The 24,798-nt window shown below is 37.4% G+C and overlaps 1 protein-coding gene across 4 annotated transcripts in view; it reads right to left on the minus strand.

Annotated features, from left to right (window-relative positions):
- Positions 1 to 24,798, minus strand: part of GOLGA4 (golgin A4) — a 122,063-nt gene that overhangs the window by 19,919 nt on the left and 77,346 nt on the right. For all 4 annotated transcript variants that reach the window (XM_030812135.1, XM_030812133.1, XM_030812136.1 and 1 more), the window contains 7 exons: positions 19,498 to 23,735; positions 18,776 to 18,897; positions 18,220 to 18,350; positions 11,846 to 11,959; positions 9,576 to 9,596; positions 9,008 to 9,076; positions 6,534 to 6,609 (listed from right to left, as the gene is read on the minus strand). In XM_030812135.1, the coding sequence (XP_030667995.1) occupies positions 6,534 to 6,609; positions 9,008 to 9,076; positions 9,576 to 9,596; positions 11,846 to 11,959; positions 18,220 to 18,350; positions 18,776 to 18,897; positions 19,498 to 23,735 (4,771 nt within the window). The remainder of the gene's footprint in view (positions 1 to 6,533; positions 6,610 to 9,007; positions 9,077 to 9,575; positions 9,597 to 11,845; positions 11,960 to 18,219; positions 18,351 to 18,775; positions 18,898 to 19,497; positions 23,736 to 24,798) is intronic.

Raw genomic sequence — 24,798 nt, forward strand, 5'->3', positions numbered from 1 at the left:
TAGATGACAATTTGGCATTGCTTTTAAAACTTTGTAACATAGAAAACAAACATATTATACGACACAGAAATTCAATTATTAGCAATATAACAGAGAAACACTTCACACGTACAGTAGGAGTCAATGTTTACTTACACTGTTTATAAAAGCAAAATTGCAACAACTAAAATGTCCAACAAGAGAATATACTGTGACATAAAGATATAATGTATTATTATTAAATTCAGCATTGAAAATGGTCAAATTATAGCTTCACACATTAGAATGAGTCTCAAAATAACAATATTGGATTAAAAAAAGTAATTTACATAGGACACATACAGTATGATGTCATTTCTATACAGCCCAAAACATATAAAACATTAAAATCGATTTTTTTAAAGGAACTAGTTATGTTGTAATATAATAACAGCAGTTACTACTGGGAAACAACAGAGATATAAGGACTACAGAACAGCACAAGAAGCCTCAAAAGAAATGGCAACGTTCTGGATGGTGGATTCTGAGGTGTTAAATAGCCTCCACACATTATATGTACATTACATGTACTCACATGTTGGGAATCTTTTTTTAAGTGCATACTTTTAGAAGACTCAACTCACTCAAAGTATACTTTGCAAGTATAGAGTTCTTAAGAACTAAACAATGAAAACACATTATTTCCTTTGGGTAATATATCCTTCTATGTATCATACTTGAGTGTTTTATTCCTCTAGATCTATACAAAACGCAGCTCTTTTTCACTTTTCAGAAAATAAGTAATTTTATTAAATAGGCAGACTATTATTATTATTTTTTTTTGACGGAGTCTCACTCTGTCGCCCAGGCTGGAGTGCAGTGGCACTATGGTGGCTCACTGCAACCCCCGCCTCCCGGGTTCAAGTGATTGTCCTGCCTCAGCCTCCCGAGTAGCTGAGATTACAGGTGTGCACCACCACGCCTGGCTAACTTTTGTATTTTTAGTAGAGACAGGGTTTCACCATATTGGTCAGGATGGTCTTGAATTGCTGACCTCATGATTCACCTGCCTCGGCCTCCCAAAGTGCTGGGATAGCTATTTTCCAGGAGAGAGAATTAATATTATTTTTCAATACTTGTGTCTCTTCTTGACTTCTCCCAAACAGTGGGTACAGAAGACTTTATAGCTCTTATTTCTGGTTTTAAGCAATTATGAGAGGAAATTAGTTATTGTTCAAATAAAGAGGCTTTCCAAATTGTCTACTCATTGCCTCTAATGGGTCTTCCCAAATAACTTCATCTAGGTACCACTCAGCATTTTAAAAACTACACTTATCTGGGCCAAATTCCAAAGTGTATAACTGAAAAATCCATTTGACATTTAACACAATTTTATCTGTGTGTTACAGATAACTTTGTAACATAAGCTTGCTTGGAGTTTCCTCAAAGAATGCATAATGCCTTTAAAATATGCATTTAGTTAGAAAATAAATATTACATTTACAATCACATCTAAGAATAAATGTAATAAAAGGGGTGCAAGATTACTACTGAGAACAATAAACATTATTATTATTTTGAGACAGGGTCTCACTGTCACCCAGGATAGAATGCAATGGTGCAATCACAGCTCACTGCAGCTTCAACCTCCTGGATTCAAGTGATCCTCCCACCTCAGCCTCCCAAGTAGCTGGGACTACAGGTACATGTCACCATGCCTAGCTAACTTTTTTTCTAGAGACAGGGTCCCACTACATTGTCCAGGTTAGTCTCAAACTCCTGGGCTCAAGTGATCCTTCCACCTTGGCCTCCCAAAGTGTACAGATTATTGGCATGAGTCACTGTGCCCAGCCAAGAAACATTATTGACAGACATTAAATACCTACATAAATGCTGAGGTATATTGTGATTATGGGTTGGAGAATCAATACCATATAAATGCCAATTCTTTTTTCTATAAATTCAATGCAAGCCTAATCAAAATCCTCCCAGGAATGTGTATGTATGCATTATGTAACTTAACAAGATGACTTTAAAATTTCTATGGACACTCAAAGAGCTAAGAATAAACAATTCTTAAAGAAAAAGTGGGAGGGATTCCCTAGCCAGACATCAAGACTTATTATGAAGTGACAGTTATTAAGATAGTGAAGGTTGGGCATGATGGCTCACTCCTGAAATCTCAGCACTTTGGGAAGCCAAGGCAGGAGGATCACTTGAGGCCAGGAGTTCAAGACTAGACCGGGCAATATAGAGAGACCTCATCTCTACCAAAAAAAAAAAAAAAAAAGACCGTGAGGTTTTAGACAAACGGATCAATGAAACACACTAGAGGTGGCAGAAACAGATCTTCAAAAATACAGACTAACTGGCTAGGCACAGTGGCTCATGCCTATAGACCCAGCACTTTGGGAGGCCAAGGCGGGTGGATCACATGAGGTCAGGAGTTTGAGACCAGCCTGGCCAACATGGCGAAACCCCATCTCCACTAAAAATACAAAAATTAGCCGGGTGTGGTGGTGTGTGCCTGTAATCCCGGCTACTTTAGAGGCTGAAACATGAGAATCGCTTGAACCCAGGAGGCAGAGGTCCCAGTGAGCCAAGGCTATGCCACTGGACTCCAGCCTGAATGACAGAGTGAGACACTGACCAGTTTCAGTTAGTCTGAAACTGGTAAACAGATAGAATTTATCCTGCTTTTCCTGTTTGAGCTGTACCTCAAGGTAACCATATAGATAATGTGGAAAAGTTTCTATTTATAGAAGAATTCCAATTAATATATGCACAAGAAATGGTGGAATTTTACTAACACCATTATGCAACCACTATTGAAGTAACAGATCAGGGAAGTTACCAATGGATGCTAAAATCTGGCAAAAAGTGATGGATCACACCTGGAACTGGGTGGCAGATCTTAAAATCGTGAATATGTCACGAATGTTTTGATGTAAGACGACAGGAATTACACAACTTCCTTTATGAAGTACTATTGTTAATGCAAAGCTAAATCTAATCAAACCTAACTCTGCTCAAGCCTCTGGTTCTACCTACCAGGAGACAGAGGACTCCAGGGAGATGGAATCCAGAAAATTAAGAACGTGGTCCACTCTATATGACAAGTAAGTTGGTTTTCTCATCAAATAAATGATAAAAGCAAAGGTGGAGAAGGACCTGGAGTTCAAAAGAGACTTAAGTAACTTATCAATCAAATGCAATGTATGAGCACTGTTTGGCTCAGGAGTTCAAAACCAGCCTGGCCAGGCTGGGCACAGCAGCTAACGTCTGTAATCCCAGCACTTTGGGAGGCTGAGGTGGGCAGATACCTGCGTTCAGGAGTTCAAAGCCAGCCTGGCCAGGCCAGGCGCATTGGCTCACATCTGTAATCCCAGCACTGTGGGAGGCCGAGGCAGGTGGATTACCTGAGGTCAGGAGTTCAAGACCAGCCTGACCAACATGGAGAAACCCTGTCTCTACTAGAAATACAAAATTAGCCGGGCGTGGAGGCGCATGCCTATAATCCCAGCTACTCGGGAGGCTGAGGCAGGAGAATTGCATGAACCCGGGAGGTGGAGGTTGCGGTGAGCTGAGATCGCGCCATTGCACTCCAGCATGGGCAGCAAGAGCAAAACTCTGTCTTGAAAAAAAAAAAACAGAAACAAACAAACAAAAAACCCAGCCTGGCCAACATGGTGAAACCCCATCTCTCCCCAAAATACAAAAATTAGCTGGGTGTGGAACCCTGTACACCCAGCTAGGTGGGAAGCTGAGGCAGAAGAATCACTTGAACCCAGGAAGTGGAGGTTGCAGTGAGCTGAGATCAGGCCACTGCACTTCAGCCTGGGCAACACAGCGAGACTCCATCTCAAAAAAAAAAAAAAAAAAAATTATATATCCAGCACTGATGAGGTGCTAGAGTGGTGAGAAATCTCACCCACTGCTGATGGAAGTGGAAATTACTACAAAAGATATAGCAAACAGTTTGGCTTAACCTAATATGGGATATGCACAAAAATATTCATATCCTATGACTTAGCAATTCCATTCTTATATATTCTAGAGAAAAATTTCCACGTGTCCTAGGAAAAATGAAAAAGAATGTACAAAATTAATATAATGGAAATGAACAACTACACACAATCTGGATAACTCTCAAACCTTATATTAAGCAAAAGAAACAGGTCATACAAGAATGCTTATGGTATGACTGAATTACATAAATTCACAAAGCAAACAAAATCTAAACAAAATATTGCTTGAAAATATAAATACAGGTGGTAAATGATAAACAACAAGACAATGATTAACAAAAGTCAGGGGAAACAGTAAAAATGATGAGAGGGATAAAGATATTGTAAAGGCAGACACACAGGGGCTTCTAAAGAACTAGGAATGTTTTATTTTGTACTGCAAGATAGGTGCTCAATTTACTCTTTATTTATTTTTGAAACAGAGTTGCACTCTGTTGCCCAGGCTGGAGTCCAGTGGTATGATCTTGGCTCACTGCAACCCCAGCCTCCCAGGTTCAAGCGATTCTCCTGCCTCAGCCTCCCGAGTAGCTGAGATTACAGGTGTGCACCACCACACGTGGCTAATTTTTTGTATTTTTAGTGGAGATGGGGTTTTGCCATGTTGTCCAGGCTGGTCTCAAACTCCCGGCCTCAAGTGATCCACCCACTCTGGCCTCCCAAAGTGCTGGGATTACAGGCAGGAGCCACCCTGCCCGGCCTCATTTCACTCTTTAAAGAGGCAGCATGACGAAGAGATTAATGTGCATACTGCACGAGAATGCTTGGGTTTTTAAGAGGATTAAATGAGCAGATAAGCTATATTATCCTTGAGAAATCTGAGAAAAATAATGTTTTAAAAAAGACAAAAACGTGTTTGTAAGTGTTTAGTGCTTAGTATTATGAGTTAGCTATTAAATAAATTGTATATATGTGTTCATAAATTTGAGAAAAAGAAAATTATGTAGGAAATTCTTACATGGAAAATAACAAAAGGAATCAACACTATTCTCTATGCACTGCTGAGTACTGATTTAGTACAGTTCTCCCATCCAAGTATTAACCAGGCCTGACCCTGCTTAACTTTTGAGATCAGATGAGATTGGGAGCATTCACGGTGGTATGGCTGTAGGCTGATTCAGTCTAGTTCTATGCTGAGATATTCAGTGACTTAGCTATAGTAAATAATCTTTGCAGCAAGAATCATCTCCGCAGTGAGCATAGGAAACTTCCAGGCTGGTTTTTACTTCTTTTTGAGGAGCTCCAGTTTGGAAAGGATCCATAGCAAGTCCTTTAATTTAGTTAAAATCTGTGTAGTATTTTACATTATTTGATAGCAATGAGAGCTTTCAAAAACACAAAAGAAAAGAATGCCAAACGTTTTTTATGTCCTCATGCTTCCCATTAGAAAGCAGAAAGGTTTACAAAACATGTAGCAAACTAAAACTATTGTTAATACAGTGAGGTAGTGAAATTGAACTTTAGAGAATGGATAAGTGTTATACAAGATTATTCAACGATCTTGATTATCTCAAGGGAATTACCACACAAAGACTCAAGCTCATCTTTAAAATCCTTTGGGCCAGGTGCAGTAGCTCACGCCTGCAATCCTTTGGGAGGCAGGTGGATCATTTTTTTTTTACTGCAATGGCGTGATCTAGGCTCACTGCAACCTCCAAATCCTGGGTTCAAGCAATTCCCCTGCCTCAGCCTCCCGCATAGCTGGGACTACAGGCGCACGCCACCATGCCCAGATAATGTTTTTTATTTTTAGTAGAGATGGGGTTTCACCATGTTGGCCAGGATCATCTTGATCTCCTGACCTCATGATCCACCTGCCTCAGCCTCCCAAAGTGCTGGGATTACAGGCATGAGCCACCGCGCCCGCCAAGTTACTATCTTTCTTTCCTTAAAGTCAGTTGTTAAAAGGTAAAATACATTCATTGTGAAAAACAGATTAACCACATGGAATACAATTCAGCTTCCAAACAGAAGAAAACTCTGCCATTGGAACAACATGGATGAACCTAGAGGACATTATATTAAGTGGAATAAGCTAGGTGCAGAAAGGCAAATACCACATAATCTCACTTATATGTGGAGTCTAAAAAGCTGAACTCAAGCAGGATAAACTGGTGGTTATAAGGGACGGTGAGGGGTGGGGGATGCTGTCCAAAGGATACAAAATTTCAGTTCGATAAGGAAGAATAAGTTCAAGAGATCTATTGTAAAATATGGTTGACTATAGTTAATGTATTGTATTATTCCCCACCCAATTTATTGTATTCTTGAAAACTGTGAAAAGAGTAAATTTTAAAGTGTTCTCGTCACAAAAAAAAAAGGTAATATGTCAGGTAATGCACTTAGTTTAACCATTCCACAATGAATATATAACTCAAAATACCATGTTGCACACAATACATATATGCATTTGTCAATTAAGAAAAAATAAAATCATTAAAAGTTTTAAAATGAGAAAAAATACAAATTAGCAAAGACAAAAATAAAAATCATGCACAAATCCGCCAATAAAAGATAACGGTGAATAACATGATACGAGATCATCCTTACCTTTGTAAGGTGTCCCCACAGTTGTTGCATATACATTCTTTTCATATTTCTTCAAACGGTCTTCTAAATTGTGAATCTAAAAATAACAAATAATCAGACCATATAAGATTCACAGGGAAACTGTATGTAAGAAAAAGAAAGATTGCTGTCACCACAAGATTTTTTAATGCTAAAGACAGAATATAGGCAAATAAAGTTAAGACAAATGGTTTAGAGCAAGAATTGTTTGTGAGGAAAGAAAAAAAACTAAAACTAAAGATGTCTTAGATATGATACCAAAAGAACACAGAATAAAAGAAAAAATACATAAATTACACTTTGCTAAAATTAGAAACTTTTGTACATCAACAGACACTATCAATGAAGTAAAAAGACAAGCTACAGAACGGGAGAAAATATTTGCAAATCAAATATCTGCTAAGGGACTTGTCTCTAGTACATATAAAGAGCATTTACAACTCAACAAGACAATCCAACTAAAAAATGGACAAAGGACTTGAGTAGACATTGCTCTAAAGAAGACATATAAATGGCCAACAAGCCAATGAAAAGATGTTTCACATCACTAGTCACTGGAGAAATGCAAATTAAAACCACAACGAAGTATCACTTCATATTGACTAGGATGGCAATAATAAAAAAACTTGTTGGTGAGGATATGGAGACACTGGAACTCTTATACTTTGTTGATGGTAATGTAAAATAGTACAGCCACTGTAGAAAAGTTTGGCAGTTCTTCAAAAAGTTAAACATAGAATTACTGTATGATCCAGTAATTCCACTCCTGTGTATATACCCAAAAGAACTGGAAACATGTGTTTAAACAAAAACCTGTATATCAATGTTTTTAGTAGCACTGTTCACTATAGGCAAAAGAAGGAAACAACCCAAATGTCCATTAACTGATGAATGGATAAACAAAATGTAATATATCCATACAATGGTATATTATTCAGCCATAACAAGAAATTAAATACTGATATATGCTATAAGATGGATGAATCTTGAAACACTATGCTAAGCTAAAAAACAGCCTGACACAGGCCGGGCATGGTGGCTCATGCCTGTAATCCCAGCACTTAGGGAGGCTGAGGCGGGCAGATCATGAGGTCAGGAGATCTAAACCATCCTGGCTAACACGGTGAAACCCCATCTCTACTAAAAATACAAAAAAATTAGCCAGGCATGGTGGCAGGCACCCGTAGTCCCAGCTACTCAGGAGGCTGAGGCAGGAGAATGGTGTGAATCTGGGAGGCGGAGCTTGCAGTGAGCCTAGATCATGCCACTTCACTCCAGCCTGGATGACAGAGAGAGACTCCATCTCAAAAAAAAAAAAAAAAAAAGCCTAACATAAAAGGTCAGGTATTGTATTATTCCATTTATATGAAATACCCAGAATAGGCAAATCCATAGAGACAGAAAGCAGATTAGTGGTTGCTAGGTGTTATGGGGAGGAGGTAATGGGGAGTGACTGCTTAATGGGTATGGAGTTTCCTTTTGGGGTGATGAAATATTCTGGAACTGGGTAACAGTGATGGTTTCACAACACTATAAATGAACTAAATGTCAATGAACTGTGTACTTTAAAATGATTAAAATGGTAACTTTTAATGTGTATATTCCCACAATAAAAATAACTAATACAAAAATCGTTATGCTAGGGCAGTTTTCAAGATTTGATCTTAAAAGAAGAATTTTAAAGCAGTAATCTTGAGAATAGATGGGAAAAGCTAAATCACTGGTGAAACAAAAAAATAAAGTGACATCAGGACCTATCTTTATGAAATTTTTAGAAATATTATGAAAAATTTCAAACATATTCCAAGAAAATATAGTACAATTAATGCTCATATACCCATCCATCACTCAGTTCTAACAATTATCAAGATTTTTGTCTGTATGAATTTTAAAAGAACTGGGAAAATCCCAGGAGATTTAGCCTTCAAACTTAGCCTGCTGATTTGAGCCACTATTTCTCCCAGAGTTTGGAAAAAGACTTCACTAAAGACCATATACCACATATCCTGGTATGGGTGTACTGTGCATCCTTGAAGGTGTACACACATGGTCCTATTTAAATTGACTTACATATATTGTCCATCAATAATATATGGGCAAATTAAATTAGGACAATTAAACCACTTGGAAAAAGTACCAAAGATAGATGACTATTTTCTCTCTGTAAAAGCAAAAAATAACTTCTTTGTAGAACATAAATTACTATACATTATACAATCACAAATTGTTATAAAAAATGTTAAGCACTAAAAATAATATGATACAAATGTTCTTGCTTAAATATATATGATCATGAATTTATAGAGAAAACCTCTAGTACCTTTGGATTTGGAAACAAAATTTCCTGGGTGTAAGACTGAAAAATTTCAAAGCCAACTATTTAAAAATTAGCTGAGATCCAAGTACATATTAACGTAACTTTAGTTCAAAATAAAAGGTACCAATTAGGCCTGTACCTGTTCTCTGAACTCTTGCTCTTTCAATTTCGAATCACTGATTAAAGTCGTCTTCTGTGCTAGCTGTGTCTGAAAGAACAAAAAGTCAGATCTGAAATGTACACAGGTTTCATTATTGCCCGGACACATTTCTGCACTGCTTGGAAATTTTTCCTTGTTAAAATAGTCTAAGTTTTAACTTATAACACTGAATACTCCTAAAATGCATGACTTTCAGACAAATTCAAATAACTAGTCTTGGCTGGGGCCTGTAATCCTAGCACTTTGGAAAACCGAGGCAGGGGAACTGCCTGAGCTCGGGAGTTTGAGATCAGCCTGGCCAAAATGGCCATCTCTACTAAAAATACAAAAATTAAAAAAAAAAATTGGCCAGGCGTGGTGGCACATACCTGTAGTCCCAGCTATTTGGGAGACTAAGGCATGAGAATCACCTGAACTCAGGAGGCAGAGGTTACAGTGAGCCAAGATTGCACCACTGCACTCCAGCCTGGGCAAGAGCCTGGGCGACAGAGTGAGACTCTGTCTCAAAGAAAAAAAAAAACAAAAAAAAAGGAAGAACTAGTCTTACCTGTAGCTCCATAATTGTTACCTGAAAAAATGGAAAGAAAAAACATGAGTGTATACAATAATAGCTATAAGAAACAGTAAAACAAAGCAATATAAAGATATAACATAAGGAAATAAGAAGTCAGGGTTAACAGTCTCAAGGGAGTGGTCAGACTTGAGGTAAGGCAACTTTAAATATGTGCTTCTAAACAAATGGTCTGTTTTGTTTTACAAAATACTATACTCTAAATACATATTGCAATTTAAGATATACAGAAGCACCAGAAGATGCTCCAGAAGGATACAAATTTATGAAGAATAAAGGAGAAAAAAAATGTTGAGTAGAAATAAAAATTAAGTTTTCTTCCTCTCTCTGTCTCTCTCTCTTTTGCTCTTGTTGCCCAGAATGGAGTGCAATGGCGCGATCTCAGCTCACTGCAACCTCCTTCCCGGGTTCAAGCGATTCTCCTGCCTCAGCCTCCCAAGTAGCTGGGACCACAGGCATGCACCACCATGCCCAGCTAATTTTTTTTTTTTTTTTGTATTTTTAGTAGAGATGGGGTTTCTCCATGTTGGTCAGGCTGGTCTAGAACTCCCGACCTCAGGTGATCTGCCCACCTTGGCCTCCCAAAGTGCTGGGATTACATGTTTGAGCTACCTCACCCGGCCAAATTAAGGCTATTTTCTTACCTTTCTTATGACACAAGGTAAAGGACTCAGAAGTCCTTCTTAATATTTCATAATGTCTCAATATTCTATGGCATCCTGACACAAGTTAAAATGTTACTATATGCAATATTAATACTTTGATACTAAGGAAAAGCTCATGTTAGACAGTTAAATACATGTATTTTCTCAAAAGAAGTAATATATAATAGCACCTGGAATACTCAAGTCATGACTACATGACTAAATGGCAAAAAAAGAAAAGAAGAAAGTAAAGAAAAATTTTTTTTTTTTTTTTTTTTGAGACGGAGTCTCGCTCTGTCGCCCAGGCTGGAGTGCAGTGACGCAATTTCGGCTCACTGCAAGCTCCGCCTCCTGGGTTCACGCCATTCTCCTGCCTCAGCCTCTCCGAGTAGCTGGGACTACAGGCGCCCGACACCACGCCTGGCTAATTTTTTTTGTATTTTTTTAGTAGAGACGGGGTTTCACCGTGGTCTCGATCTCCTGACCTCGTGATCCGCCCGCCTCGGCCTCCCTCAGTGCTGGGATTTCAAGCGTGAGCCACCGCGCCCGGCCAGTAAAGAAAATTTAAACAGAACTAACTTAGCTATTAAACAAACAGAAAATGGTCCTCTCAGCTTGCTCAGTGCTTACAGCTGACATATTGCCTACCAAGTGACACAGAGTAGCAAAGCTCTTTATAGAGGCTCTTTCTCTGCCTATGGGTAAGTCATCCATGTAACTGGTTGTGTAAAAAATTATTATCTGGTAACTGACATTCTGTAATGAATCCTCTCCAGGATAAAGTCATAGTGACCACCCACTTTCCCATTACCCCCATGACTGTGCTATGAAAAGACCACCCTGGATGACTGAGAACATTTTAGGCAGTAGAACCGTACAGTGTCTGCCTTCTCCAACTGTGGGTGTGTGCTGCTGAGGTGCACAGCAGGACAAGAAGCCATGGAGTAAACATGGTCTACCTTTCATAGTGTCAATTTTACTTAAGGATTAGGACTCTTCAAAAAAAAAAAAAAAAAAAGCTTAGATTTTTCGGCCAGTTCTCTTTGAAGTCAGTCCAATTTTCCCAAATCATCGCATTGTATTTGCATCTGGTCCAATGGCCAAAACAAAGTTAGAAATTGTTTTTCTTAATGGTATACAACTAAAAACACCACTTTTATGTGACTACAACTAAGGATATATTATAGAGTAGGATATAAAATTAACGTGAATTTTTAGCACAAAAATCCAAAAATCTAAAAGTATCAAATTTACGATGGACCATTTTTAGCTATGCTCCAGGGTTATAAGATTCACTTTCCTCTGCTATTGTTTCCATGGAAAAGATGGAGAAGCACTGGTAATAACAAAATGCCTAGGCTTTGAGGTCTGGCAGATTTGGTTTAAATCCTCACCACAACATTTATTGTGTGAGCTTGAACATTTTATTTAATCTCTTTGAACATTAGTTTATCTGTCTATAAAACGGAGGTAAAAATCTTAAAGGGTTTTTGTTAGGATTAAATGAGACAAATATGTATGTATGTTAGTAGGCTAGTCAAATCACAGAAATGACAATGGTTTCAAGAAACAACATGTGCAGCAAATTCAAACTCCTCTCACATTATCATTGCCAGGGTTCTCCTCCTGCTCTAGCTTTTGCTGGTATTTCTTCTGCAGCTCCTCAAGTTGAGTCTGCAGGTCCGTTACTTTTGCAGTCATTTCTTCTTCACGAGCCTTTAGGATTTAAAAAAAAAAAAAAGAAGCATTAGTAAACAAACACATCAAAAAAGCACTCTGGAGAGGCAACATGGTATAGAGAAAACTACCTCTGTAGGGAAATAAACATTTAAGTTTTTGAGACACACACTACTGTTTTTATTTTAATTCATTATTGTGCTCTAAACACTTTCCTTCATGTCTCACTTTAAACTCTAAGCCCTTTCCAATGCTCATTACTCCTAGGATATCATTTTTCTCACCCTCACTCCCTCTCTCCTCATCCCAAAAAGCTCATCAAGCTGTTTATTTTCCCTTAAACTAGGGTTCCCAGGTTTAAGCAACAATTAGATATGAAACAGAATTGTGACAGAACTATAATACGTATCCTGTGTTTTAAGACTTCAGCATTTTCTATATTGGAATTTGATTTCTAGAAAATAGTCATTAAAATAAAGTAGTAGGTATTTTTATACACAGCACTACCCAACCAGATGGCAATTTACTGATCACAGAAGTTATGGGGTTCTCAGTTTTTCTCACCCTCTTTAGTTAGGCTGTGTAAATCAACAGATGGTCCTTCGTCCTAATTTGACAAGGCTGCACATCTCCTAAATATCTACCCCCACCAGTTGTTCTCTGAGGTAAAATGTTCTACTAAAATCTATTTTTGAAAAAAAAAATTAGTTACTGTCCAATGTGCTGGTAATCAATGTAATAACTTCCTTTGTCTCAAACTGCAAAAAACAGATGAGGCTGAATTAGAAAGAGCAATACATGACTTATTGATCCAATATTCCTACTTATAAAATTTGGCATACTAATTGTCCTCTCTTGTTTTGACTGCCCTGGTAAAAGGCTGTTTTCCATCCTTACATTCCTTCATTTGTCTTGGTCATTGCCATGATTTATTGTACAGAGCAGCCCAGACTTCTCTTTATTCTTATAAATCCTGCAGTAACCTTTGTGCTAAAATAATATTTGGAATTGGAATATTGATCTGATTTGAGTAATGAGGGCAAGTGTTTGCTGAGCAAGAGACTTAACAGGAAAAATAGCCACAAACAGGTATCTGATTTAACAGATACTGACTTGCCAAAAACAGAAACATCCTTCTCAAAAACAAATGCAAACATAGTTAGGCCCTATGGCACAAAATAAGGCAATGAATCATAGGACATTTAGAAAATCTAATTTTAAATACCACTTGTCATGAAATTTTCTTAGACCTAATTGCAAAAACAAATCCCTTTTCTCAACATTAAGTACAGCAGAGATCTCTACTAGATATCTTTAGATATCTTAGATATCTTCCCACTGAGGCACACGTGAATTTGGCCTCCACCTCTAAAACACCATCAACCAAAAATTGTTGTATATGCATCACTGCTCTCTGTCTTGGTTTGTTGACATTTCTTGTATGGCTGTGTCAATGTGGTTTAGCCTTGTTTAAAAGAATAACCTCTATAGCTACTTATTTAGTCAGGCTCAGTTTCTAATACGACAATTAGCTATGTCTGACATTTCCTTTGACATCTGTGGGATACTAATCTAAAGCAAGCCCCCCCAAAATTAGAAAAGAATCTTTGGGCCAGGCGCGGTGGCTCACACCTGTAATCCCAGCACTTTGGGAGGCCGAGGCGGGCAGATCACAGGTCAGGAGATCGAGACCATCCTGGCTAACACGGTGAAACCCCGTCTCTACTAAAAACACAAAAAATTAGTCAGGTGAGGTGGCGGGCATCTGCAGTCCCAGCTACGTGGGAGGCTGAGGCAGGAGAATGGCGTGAACCCCAGGGGGCGGAGCCTGCAGTGAGCCGAGATTGCACCACTACACTCCAGCCTGGGCGACAGCGAGACCCCGTCTCAAAAAAAAAAAAAAAAGAATCTTTGATGTGTCATTTCTAATTTAAGGAACAGTTATATAATTTCCTTTATAAAAGCCTTCTAGTCTTATTTTAAGATTTAAAAAAAAAGTATATTGTTGCTTTGAAGTAAAAACACTAAGAAACACTAAGTTGAATCTTTATGCATATACATGACAGGTTATGTTTTGAAGACTAGTTATTATGCCAAAACAAAATCACTAAAATACAGTCAATGTTAAAAAGAAACCAATTTTGTATCTAATATAGCCTTAGGAGCTACTCTCCAAGTGAGACTGCTCTGAGATTGGGATTGGGCTATTTGGTAAGCACCCCTACTTGTGAGTCTCCAACTTGTAAGTCACCATGCCCTTCTCCCAAATGAATTCTTCCCTGCCTACCATGTGTCACCTCCTTCAAATTTATCAAGTGCTCGTATGTGCCAGGCACTGGGCCAGATTCTCACGACTAGAGAAGAACAAAATCTCTTCTCTAGAGTGATGCTTATAGTCTAAGGGAGAGGACAGATTCATTAATACACTCCTATACACGTGTATATGACAAAAATCACATAAGTTAACATATATAACAAGCAACACAGATGCAATTAATAACATTTAAGAGGTTTAAAAAAATGAACAAGTGAAAAAACAACATAGAAAAGTATATTCAAAAAGCTACCTTTTGAGTAGGAAAGGGGAAAAAAATAAGAATATATTTCATTTTTGCTTGTTTACATAATGAAACACTGGAGTATAAGAAACTAATGGTTGCCGGTGGAGGGAGAAGAGGAAGAGGACACAGAACACAGGAGGAATGGGTACCATTTTCATTATACATGCATACCACCTCCAAGAATACTTTCTAATATGATTTTAACCTTTAAGCCATGTGAATACTTTTGATTCAAAATTTTTCTAAATAAAAATAAAATTTAAAATTTTTATTTAATTTTTTGTTGTTGTTTTTCTTTTGAGACAGGGTCTCACTCTGCCACCCAGGCTGGAATGCAGAGGCACGTTCATAGCTCAGTGCAGCCTTGACCTCCCAAGCTCAAGCAATCCTCCTGCCTCAGCCTCCCAAAGTGTTGGGATGACAGGTATAAGCCACTGGGCCTGGCCACGCGCCACACCACCGCACCAACCCCCCCGACCTTTTTTTAGCCAAAAGAGAGATGGTAACGTTTGCATTAACTTATGAAGCTTGACAATGTGTCTTTAGGCACACAGAAAAGCATGTACAAAAGAAACAGATGGTGAAGAACAAGCTATGGTTGAGTTTGGCTGGAACACAGACCAAACTAGATGAGGTATCACTGTGACAATGGGAAACCACTGCACATATTTAGGAGGGGAGGTAATAAATCACACCTTTGTTTCCAGACAGAAAATAACTCTGACAGACAGATGACTATGTTAGGGAAAAAGGACTGCAGTTAAGGGGACTAGGCAGGACATTAATACAACAGATCGGGCCAGATGAAAAAATGGTAGCACAGACTGTGGTGGCAGCAGTGGAGTTCAGAGGAGAGGGAACAAGCAACATGATTCTCAGGATGTTTCAAACCATATCCTGTGAGCCTGTTATATGTCAGGTAATTGTGCTGGGGAGAGAAGCAGATTTAATGACCAAATAGGTACATTAATATATATGTGTATGGTGTTTAGAGATATAGGAAGTGGGAATTAAAGATGTCAAAACTTTCCAGCTTCTTCAAATGGAGGAATGGTAAGAATGTTATTCAAGGTAGAAAAATGAAAATGTGCCTGTGCTCAAACTTGCTATTAACAAATCACATAATTATTTTAATAAGTGACAAAAATGCAGCATTCTACAATGTCATCACTGAGACAAATCATCAATCTGTTAATAGCTTTTAAGAAAGAGTAAAAAACACTACCTACATAATACATACAAATCCCATATGAAACTCCAATCCCAGAAATTTTTAAATGGGAGAATCATAGAGAATATGTCTTTGAATCAAAGCAATATGGTGTTTGCCGAGAATTGCTAATAGCCCTTTTCAGTAGTATTTGCATTTTTAAAAAAATTTCTTCAGGATAAAGTATATCTGGGGATGTCTGGATGGGGACTGGCTATTTAATTACAAAGTCCGCCCTAGTCCTAGCAGTTGAAAGTCTAAGACTACACTATTCAATACAGTAGCCACTAGCTACCCTTAAACTGTGGCTAGTGATAACTTGAAATGTCGTTATTCCAAATTGAGATGAAATGTAAAAACACAGTGAATTTCAAAGAATTTATATGTATGTATATATTTTTAATATTGACTACATGTTGAAATGATAGTATTTTGGTTATACTGCATTGGTAGCATATACTATTAAAATTAAGTTCACCTGTTTCCTTTTTTTTAAAATGTGGCTACTAGAAAACTTTATATTACAATATGGCTCATATCTGTGGCTTGCATTTTTTTTTTTTTTTTTTTTTTTTTTTTTTTTTTTTGAGATGGAGTCTCACTCTGTCGCCTAGGCTGGAGTGCAGTGGCACAATCTCGGCTCACTGCAACTTCCGCCTCCCGGGTTCAAGCAATTCTCCTGCCTCACCCTCCTGAGTAGCTGGGATTACAAGCACGTACCACACCTGGCTAATTTTTTGTATTTTTAGTAGAGATGGAGTTTCACCATGTTGGCCAGGCTGGTCTTGAATTCCTGACTTCAGGTGATCCACCCGCCTTGGCCTCCCAAAGCACTGGAATTACAGGCATGAGCCACCATGCCTGGCCGGCGTGCATTATATTTCCAATGGCAGTGCTGGTCCAAGGCACAGGAAGGAACTTGGAAAAGAGTCCACGCCACTCCCTTGCCCACCCTCCACTTCCTGTCCACTTGCTATACTACTCTAAGCCTGAAGCCTGAAGGACAATTTCATTAACTTCCCTAAAATACAGCAGATTTTTAAGGAGGAACCACGTCAAAGGGTATACAGTAACCTGTCTCTCTGTTCCCTCACCCTTCTACCTAAAAGGTCTGTCATGACTCTAGAAAAGTCTACCATCTGCTACCCCACACATCCCGAGACAGAGAAATAGTTCACAAAAGGGAATTCTAGAGCTACGGCACAATTTACTCCCTGCAAATGAATCTCCCTGACTTAATTATCCATGATAAATAACTGCCTTCTCTAAGTTCCTTTCTTAGGAAGAAGTCTTTTTTTATAAAATGTGTAAAGCTAATGAAGAATCACTGCTCTACCACTCACTATGTAGTTTTAGGGAAATAACTACACTGAACTGGCTTTTCCTTCTGAAAAACAAAAACAGAAAAAAAAAAGTAGAACTAAACTAGCTTTACTGTATCTTCCAATTCCAACACTCTCTAGGCATTCAAGAAATAATACTGTTTTTTTTTTTTTCATTTAGCACATATATCCTCTATGGAAGTATAAGAAAATGCGAAATTATTTAAATCTTTTCATAATGATATATAACGCTCAAGAATTACAAAAGGTGGCATTTATAGGCATGTGTTATATCTTGGAATTCTAGCCATTTCAATTACATTTAAAATAATTATTAGAATCTGTTCCTGACTCAGACTTCTGCTGACATAGTCAGCTGAGGTATGATTCTTTGATTTATGAATTCTTAATCACCAAAAGATTCTTAGCATATAGTGAAATAAGGCTTAGAGCAACTACAGAATCTGTAACCCAACCAAGAACAATTTATATTGTATTACATTTGAAAATGTTTTCAAATGTTAGTCCAAAGTACTAACTAGTATTTATGATTTATCTTCATGGTGTATCTTCATGGCTTATCTTATTTTGCTAATGGCAATGTATTAGTGGCATATTCTGTGAATTGCAACATGGCATTAGTAGAGTAAGTACTCTGAAATAACCTTCCACTAAATATAAAAGATTTGGCTTATGCATTCCATTTTTTCCCAGCTTTCTTCTCTTGAAACCAATGAACCTCCACATACTGGGTAGAGATAAGAGTAAAGTTAATTGTCCCTCCCAGAAAGATTTCAGCTGAGTTAAGCAGCCACATTTAAATACACACTCACTATCCCATTACTTAGACTTCACCGAAGCACAAGGTCTTGATTCTTAGTCTGGTTCCCTCACAGTTCAGTCAGAATCTTTGAGGCAGATGGGAAAGAATCTATTCTTCCTTTTAGTATCTACTGTTGCTTCAATACTAGCAAGGGGACTGTGCTGCCTGGTTAGCAGAATCTCATCAGGAAACTACAATCCTGGCAGAAATCAACTCAACTTTATAAATCTGCATATAAAGTACTAATTTGAATAATACTGAGTCAAAAAAAAAAAAAACCCTTTCCCTTCAAAAAACGCATTTGAAAAGGAAATCTTCAGCACTACCATGAAATCTATTACAGCTAAATTTCAAAAGTGAGAGAGAAGAAATAAGGTACAAACATCAAGGATTTCTTCATATTTTTTGGCTGTTCGTTTTAGATCATCATCTTTCTCGGCAATTTTTTTAAGTAACTGATTTGTCTCTTCTTGATGGCTTTCTAAAAGTTCAGCCTCCACCTCCTGGGCCTTATCTAATAAATAAAAATGGACACACACAAGAAAACACATTAGTCAAGAGTTAATATTTATATCTCAATTTCAGTAACAACTCTCATTCCAATTAATTTTGATGAAATTTAATTTTATATAAGCATTGTAAGATGTTTAATGAGACATCTAGCTCAACAGTGATCAAATGTATCCTCTCCCTGAGCAAAAGTGTCTTTACAAGGTAATTAATTAGCTAATACTTTCAGATTGTTTTACCTGCTCCCCCTCTCCTTAAGGTAAGTCATTGCCAGGCAGGGCAGGTTCCCATTAGAGAACGTTATTGGGCAAGGATTATTTCTTCCCCAGTTTAATGACTTAACGCACTTACCACCAGTGCAAAAATGATAAGCTTAAATTATAGCCTCTGCTGATATAATTGTTCCTTATGGAACTTAATTTTACTTACTGATAGTTTCTTTTATGGTCATTTCCAGCTCTTGTTCCTTTTGTGCCAGCTGTGTATTAAACTCCCTCATCAGCTGTTTTAACGTGGAATTGTGCTTCAGTTCAAGATCTTCCTGCTCCTGTCTGAGTAACAAAAACGTACCGTTAACTGCTGCCACACAAAGAACAAGCTGCAAGGAGCTACCTGGTCTTTAACAGCGCATACAGTATGAGTTCACTGTATGAAAACATTTTTGAGAGACAGAGAGTGTGTGTGTGTGTGTGTATGTACGTGTGTGTGTGTGTATGTACGTGTGTGTGTGTCTGTGTGTGTGTCCAGGTACATATCAACTATGATTACCTCTAAGGAGTGGTCCTGGGGACCAGAGAATTTTTGTTTTCCACTTTAATTTTTTTTTTAAACACATTTATGTTATACAATAATAATGCTAATACTAAAAACAATAAAACAAAAAGAAAATAATTACTTGGATATGTCCCTAATAACCAGAATCTTATATGCAAGAAAAGGTTTTTCTCTCCTAAATGGACATGGAATAACACTGCCACTTGCCCTAAGTTGTTTTTATTTCTCTTCGTATTTAACATATTGGATTTATGTTTAATCCTTTGGGTTGGTGAAACTTACCCAAATAATTTAAAATAACTGTATTAGGCACAAAAAAAAGGAGACTTAATTAAGAAGGACTGCCATAAAAATATTCAAGCTGAAATAAAACTTACTTGATTTTCTCTTCCCTTTCTTGTTCATATTCTTTCTTCAGTATTTCCAATTCTTGCTGATGCTCCTTTCTCAACATTCGAAGGTCTTTCTGCAATCTAACAATCTCCTTGCCCAGTTTCTGTTTCTCCCGTTCTGCCCCTGCTAATTTAAACTCCAGATCATTGTGCTGGGCTTCCATGTTACTAAGCAATTTGGGTTGGACCAAATGTGATTTGAACTTTTCTTCAGTGTTTTCTTCCAAAAGTTCTGTGGGTTTATTTTTTCCATCCATCTGTTGGAAAACCTGTAATTTTTCATATTTTGAGGTCAACTCTTCCATTTCAACTCTATGTACTTCTTTCTGTCTTACTAAGCAGGAATCCAGCTCTTTTATCTTTTGCTGCAAGATCTGACAGGTTAGTTCCTTCTCCTGGAGGGTTTTCTGGACATCGTCAAACACATTTTCCAAGTTTTGCTTTGCCTGTATGTTATTTTTACCTCCTCCTTCTTCCACATGCTGGGATACTATCAAGGAATATTTCTTGTTTTGTTCTTCAAGTTCTTCTTGAAGATGGCCTATCATAACTTGATCTTCATGTTGCTTTGCCTCAGCATGTTCTAGCTTTATTAAGAGCTCCTGGTATTTGCATCGCATTTCAAAATGAGAAGAAACTGTCTCTTCTTTTTCCTGCCCTACCCTCTGCAATAGCTTTTCTTTTTCAGTTAAATTTCTTTGTAAAATACTGATTTTTTCTTCATATGTCTTCTGCACACAGCCTTGGGAATCTGCTTCTTCTTGTTCAGTACATGCTGCCACATTTTTTGCTGATCTGGGTACAATTAATGTTTCTGATTGTGAACTTTCCAGAGACTTAAGTTTTTCTTCCAAGATGTGAACTTCCCTTTCTCTTTCCTGCAATTTTGTATTTAGCTCACTCAAATGGCTTTCTGTACCTTTTTTATACTGTTCTTCTTTCTCTTCCATTTGAGATAACAACTGCTTCTTAATGGCAGCAATTTTTTGTTCAGCTTTTTTCTTCAACTCTGCTAATTTTGCAGCACTTTCTGACTCAAGCCTATCTTCCAATGCCTTTAACTCCTCCTCTTTGCTTTTCACACTTAAATTCACATGTTCTAATTCTTTCTTCTTAGTTTCAAGTTCAGCTTTCATGGAATAAACTTGGTTTTCAAGCGTTAAGATTTTTTCTTCAGCTTCTTTAACTCTGTTGTCCTTTTCTTCTCCTAACTCCTGAAAATGTTGAAGTTTCTGAACCAATTCTTTGTGTTCAATATCCTTTTGTTGATTGTAATTTTTAAGAACTTCATTTAAGGACTCTATTTCAATAGTTTTCTGGGTAATATGGTCCTCTAATTCCATAATTCTTGCTGTTTGAGTCTTTAACTCTGTTTCTAAATTAGACTCCTTTTTCTCCATCTTGCTCTTCTCGTCTTCCATTTCACCCTTTAAACAATCAAATCTTTTATTTTGCTGATCAAGATCTTCCTTCAATAAATTTATCTGCTCATCCTTTTCATGAGCTTCCTTTGATTTTAACTCAAGCTGGATCTGCAATTCTTTAATAGTGTTTTGATGCTGTGTCAATCTTGACTGTGCTTTCTTCTTCCATTCTGAGAATTTATTGGACCAGTGATCTACCTGCTCAAGAGCAGAAATTTTCTCTTTACTCAGAGTGTCAACTTTCAAAGATAAATCTTGCACCTGATCCAGCAATTCACATTTTTCTTCATCATATTGCTTTCTTAGTGATGAAATGGCTGCTTCTTTTTCAGATAGGCTGATACTATTTTGAAGCTGAATATTCAAATCAGTTAGTTGTTTACTAAGACTGCTAATCTCAATTTTTTTTTCTTTAAGCTCTTCTTTCATCAGTGTGACAGCATTGATGTTTTCAGATAACTCTTTCTTCAACTGTGTTATACAAGACTCCTTTTCAGAAGCAGCCTGTTGCTGATTGCCTCCTTCCTTCTGTAAGGCTTCTTTTTCTGTTACAAGACTTTCAATATCAGCCTTCATGCTCTTAATTTGATTTTCTTTTTCTTCTAACTGATGAGTAGCCTGTTGAAAAGAAATATTTAGTGTATTTTGCTCCTCTGTCAACTGTCTAAGTTGTGCTTCTAATTCAGAAACTGTGCAAGTTTTAATTAACAGTGCCTCCTTAACTTTAGTTGTACGGTGCTGACAATGAGAAATCCTAGAGAGAATGGCATTAGTTTTACTACTACTAATGTTGATTAGCTCATTTGTTTTAGCTTCTAATAAGGCTTCGGTTTTCTTACAGCAAATATCTAGCTGAACCGCTAGTTCCTCGGAAAGTTTTTTAAATTCCAAGCTCTTGTCCTCTAGGCTTTTGTTACTTCTTTCATGTGAAGATTTCAAACTCTGGAATTCTTCATCTGTGGTTTTCAACTTGCTAGTTAACTCAGAAACCTTCCGCTTATCTTCTTCTGCTAGCATCTTCAGTTCAACTAGCTGCTCTTGAAGAAAAGTATTTTCCTTCAGAGACTTATTCAAGTCAACCTCCAGCTTTTCAAGATGAGCTTTCAGTTTAGTTTCATCTTGTGCAAGAGAATTCACACGGGCAGACTTCTGCTTTAACTGTTCCTGTAATTCATTTAATGTTGTATCCTGCTTAACACCTTCTTCCTTCAGCCATGTTATTTCCTTGTTCATCTCTTCTTTTTCACACCCAAATAGGAGGATCTTTTGCTTTAGTTCTGCTACCTCTTGTTCTTTTTCCTGTAATTGGATTTCATGTATTTCCTGAAGTTCTTCAGCTTGCTGATTAAGTTTCTTTTCCCAGATTGATATGACATCATTGAGTTCTCGTTGATGAACCTCAGTAAGACTTTCTATTTGTTCCTTTTGGTTTGTTTCCAGTCTTGACACTGCATCACTGATTCCAGCTGAGTTGGCCTGTGCCATTTCCAGCATTTTGGCATTAAACTGTTTTTCTTTCTGACTAAGCTCTAGAGCAGTATTTTCAAGCTCTTTCTTAAGTTTGGCTTCCTGATCCAATAATTTTTTCTTTAACATTTCTTGCATCTCCTTTGCTTTCTGCTTAACTTTTTCCATCTTTTTTTCTTGGTTTTTAAATTTGGTTTCATATTCCTCATTCAAAATATGAATACTGTCCTCCTTGGCTGACAATTTCTGTGTGAGTATCTCAATTTCTTTCTTCTGTCCTTCTCTCATTTGTAAAATCATATTTTCCTTTTCCACCAAGATTTGCTTTGTCTGTTCCTGTTCTTTGTTACTATCTTCAAGTTTGGACTCATAGACTTGGGTTAAAGATTTTACTTTTTGCTCCATTTCACTATTTTGTTTTTCAAGTTGCTGCATTAAGTCCTGCACCTGGATTTTGTGAGCATCTAACTCAGTACAAACATCTTTCTTTTGTGTTTCAACTTCAGCAACCTGTTTGGTAAGAAGAATTCTTTCTGTTTCCAAATCCAACAACTTCTGCTGCAATTGGGCCAACTGTTCCTCATATGCTTTTGTCTGCTCATGTGTGGCACTCTGGTAAGACTGAAAAACATCCAGCTTAGCAGATGCCTGCTGGAGTTCCCCTTCAGATCTTTTAATATCTGCCTCTAAATTTTCTACATGAGCCTGATGTTCTTTCAAATGCTTGTCCTTTTCCTTCAAGAGAAGCTCAAGTTGATTAATTTGATCTTTTAATGCCTTCTCAGTCCTCTGGATAGATACCTCGTGTTCTTTAATGATACTGTCAACTTGCTGCTGGTGATGATTTCTCTGTTCATCCATCTTGGCCTCTAATTCCTGCTTCATTTTATCTGTTTGATCTTTCAGAACAGAAAGTTCCTCTTCTAGTTTGTGACGGGCTTTTAATACTTCTGACAGTTCAGAAGATAATGATTCTAGTTCTGTTTGCTTCACATCAAGCTTTTCTAAAGTCTTTTCATTCATTGCTTCTATGTGGGCCCGGAAGAGAATCTCTTTGTCTTTCAACAATGTTTCTTTTTCTTGTTCACACTTTTCCCTAAGTTTTTCCATTTCAGTCTGATATTGTTGCTTTAAGACTTGGAGTTTTTCAGTCCAAAGGGCATCCTGCTGATGCTTAAGGCTTTCCAATTCTGTCCTGTGTTTTTCAACCATGACTGTAATCTCCTTATTGTGCTTATTTTTTTCAGCTTCCAGATGAACAGCCAAATCTTTTGACTGATTTTTGTTTTCTTGTAAGCTTTTTTCCAAAGAACTTTCCAATTCAAGAATTCTCTGTTAATTAAAAACAGATGCATTTTTATTAAAGTACATACTTGTCTATTAGCAATGATACACAGACATGATGTCTACCACCTACCTGAAGATCAAAATTATCATACCAAATACTAGAAAAGACAAAGAATCTGTGCTCAATTACTAGAGGAATCATATAACAAAGAAAAGATTATGGCCAGGCATGGCCCAGCAGTTTGGGAGGCCGAGGCGAGCAGATCACTTGAAGCCGGAGTTTGAGACCCAGCCTGACCAACATGGCAAAGCCCTGTCTCTACCCAAACATACAAAAATTAGCCAGGCATGGTAGCATGTGGCTGTAGTCTCAGCTACTCGGGAGGCTGAGGTTGGGGAATCCCTTGAACCCAGGAGGCGGAGGCTGCAGTGAGCCGAGATCATGCCACTATACTCCAGCCTGGGCAACAAAGCGAGACTCTGTCTTGAAAAACAAACAAACAAAAAAAAACAAAAAAAAAAGAAAAGAAAAGATTATATGTTTAACCCAACTCATACTTCCATATTCTTTCTATTTATTTGGGTAACCTTTTCAGCTACCTACATTTTCAATAATACTTTAACTGGATAGTAAAAAGAAATAAACCATAGAATTGATAACAGTAACTTCTGGTAGGAAGATTGGGGTTTTTTCCAATTTTTAAGGCCTACATAGTATTTTATTATTCTCATAATTTTAGAAGAATGTATGATTTTTCCACCTTCAAAATTATCATTTGGAAGGTTCTTTCTTTTTTCAAAAAGAAGGAACTTACACGAATTTTAACAAAGATTACTATTATCTCATGAAAATGTAATTTTGACTCTGAAGGAGTTAAATAAGGCAGAGCCACAGAATATCAGAGCTGTAAAGGTCCTAGAGTCCTAAGGAATTACTGAATCTAATCTCTTCATGTGACAAGTGACGAAATTAAAGTACAATTAATTTAAAAATCTAACAAGTGGAAGATCTAGGCCTCTTAAGTGTCCATTTCACCCACGATGGAACCTTTTGTAAGTGTTAGTGATGGAAAAATTAAGCATGGTTTAGAACTATGAGTGAGAAGTA

The sequence above is a fragment of the Nomascus leucogenys genome, chromosome 4 (genome assembly GCF_006542625.1).
Source record: "Nomascus leucogenys isolate Asia chromosome 4, Asia_NLE_v1, whole genome shotgun sequence".
NCBI classification, from domain to species: domain Eukaryota; kingdom Metazoa; phylum Chordata; class Mammalia; order Primates; family Hylobatidae; genus Nomascus; species Nomascus leucogenys.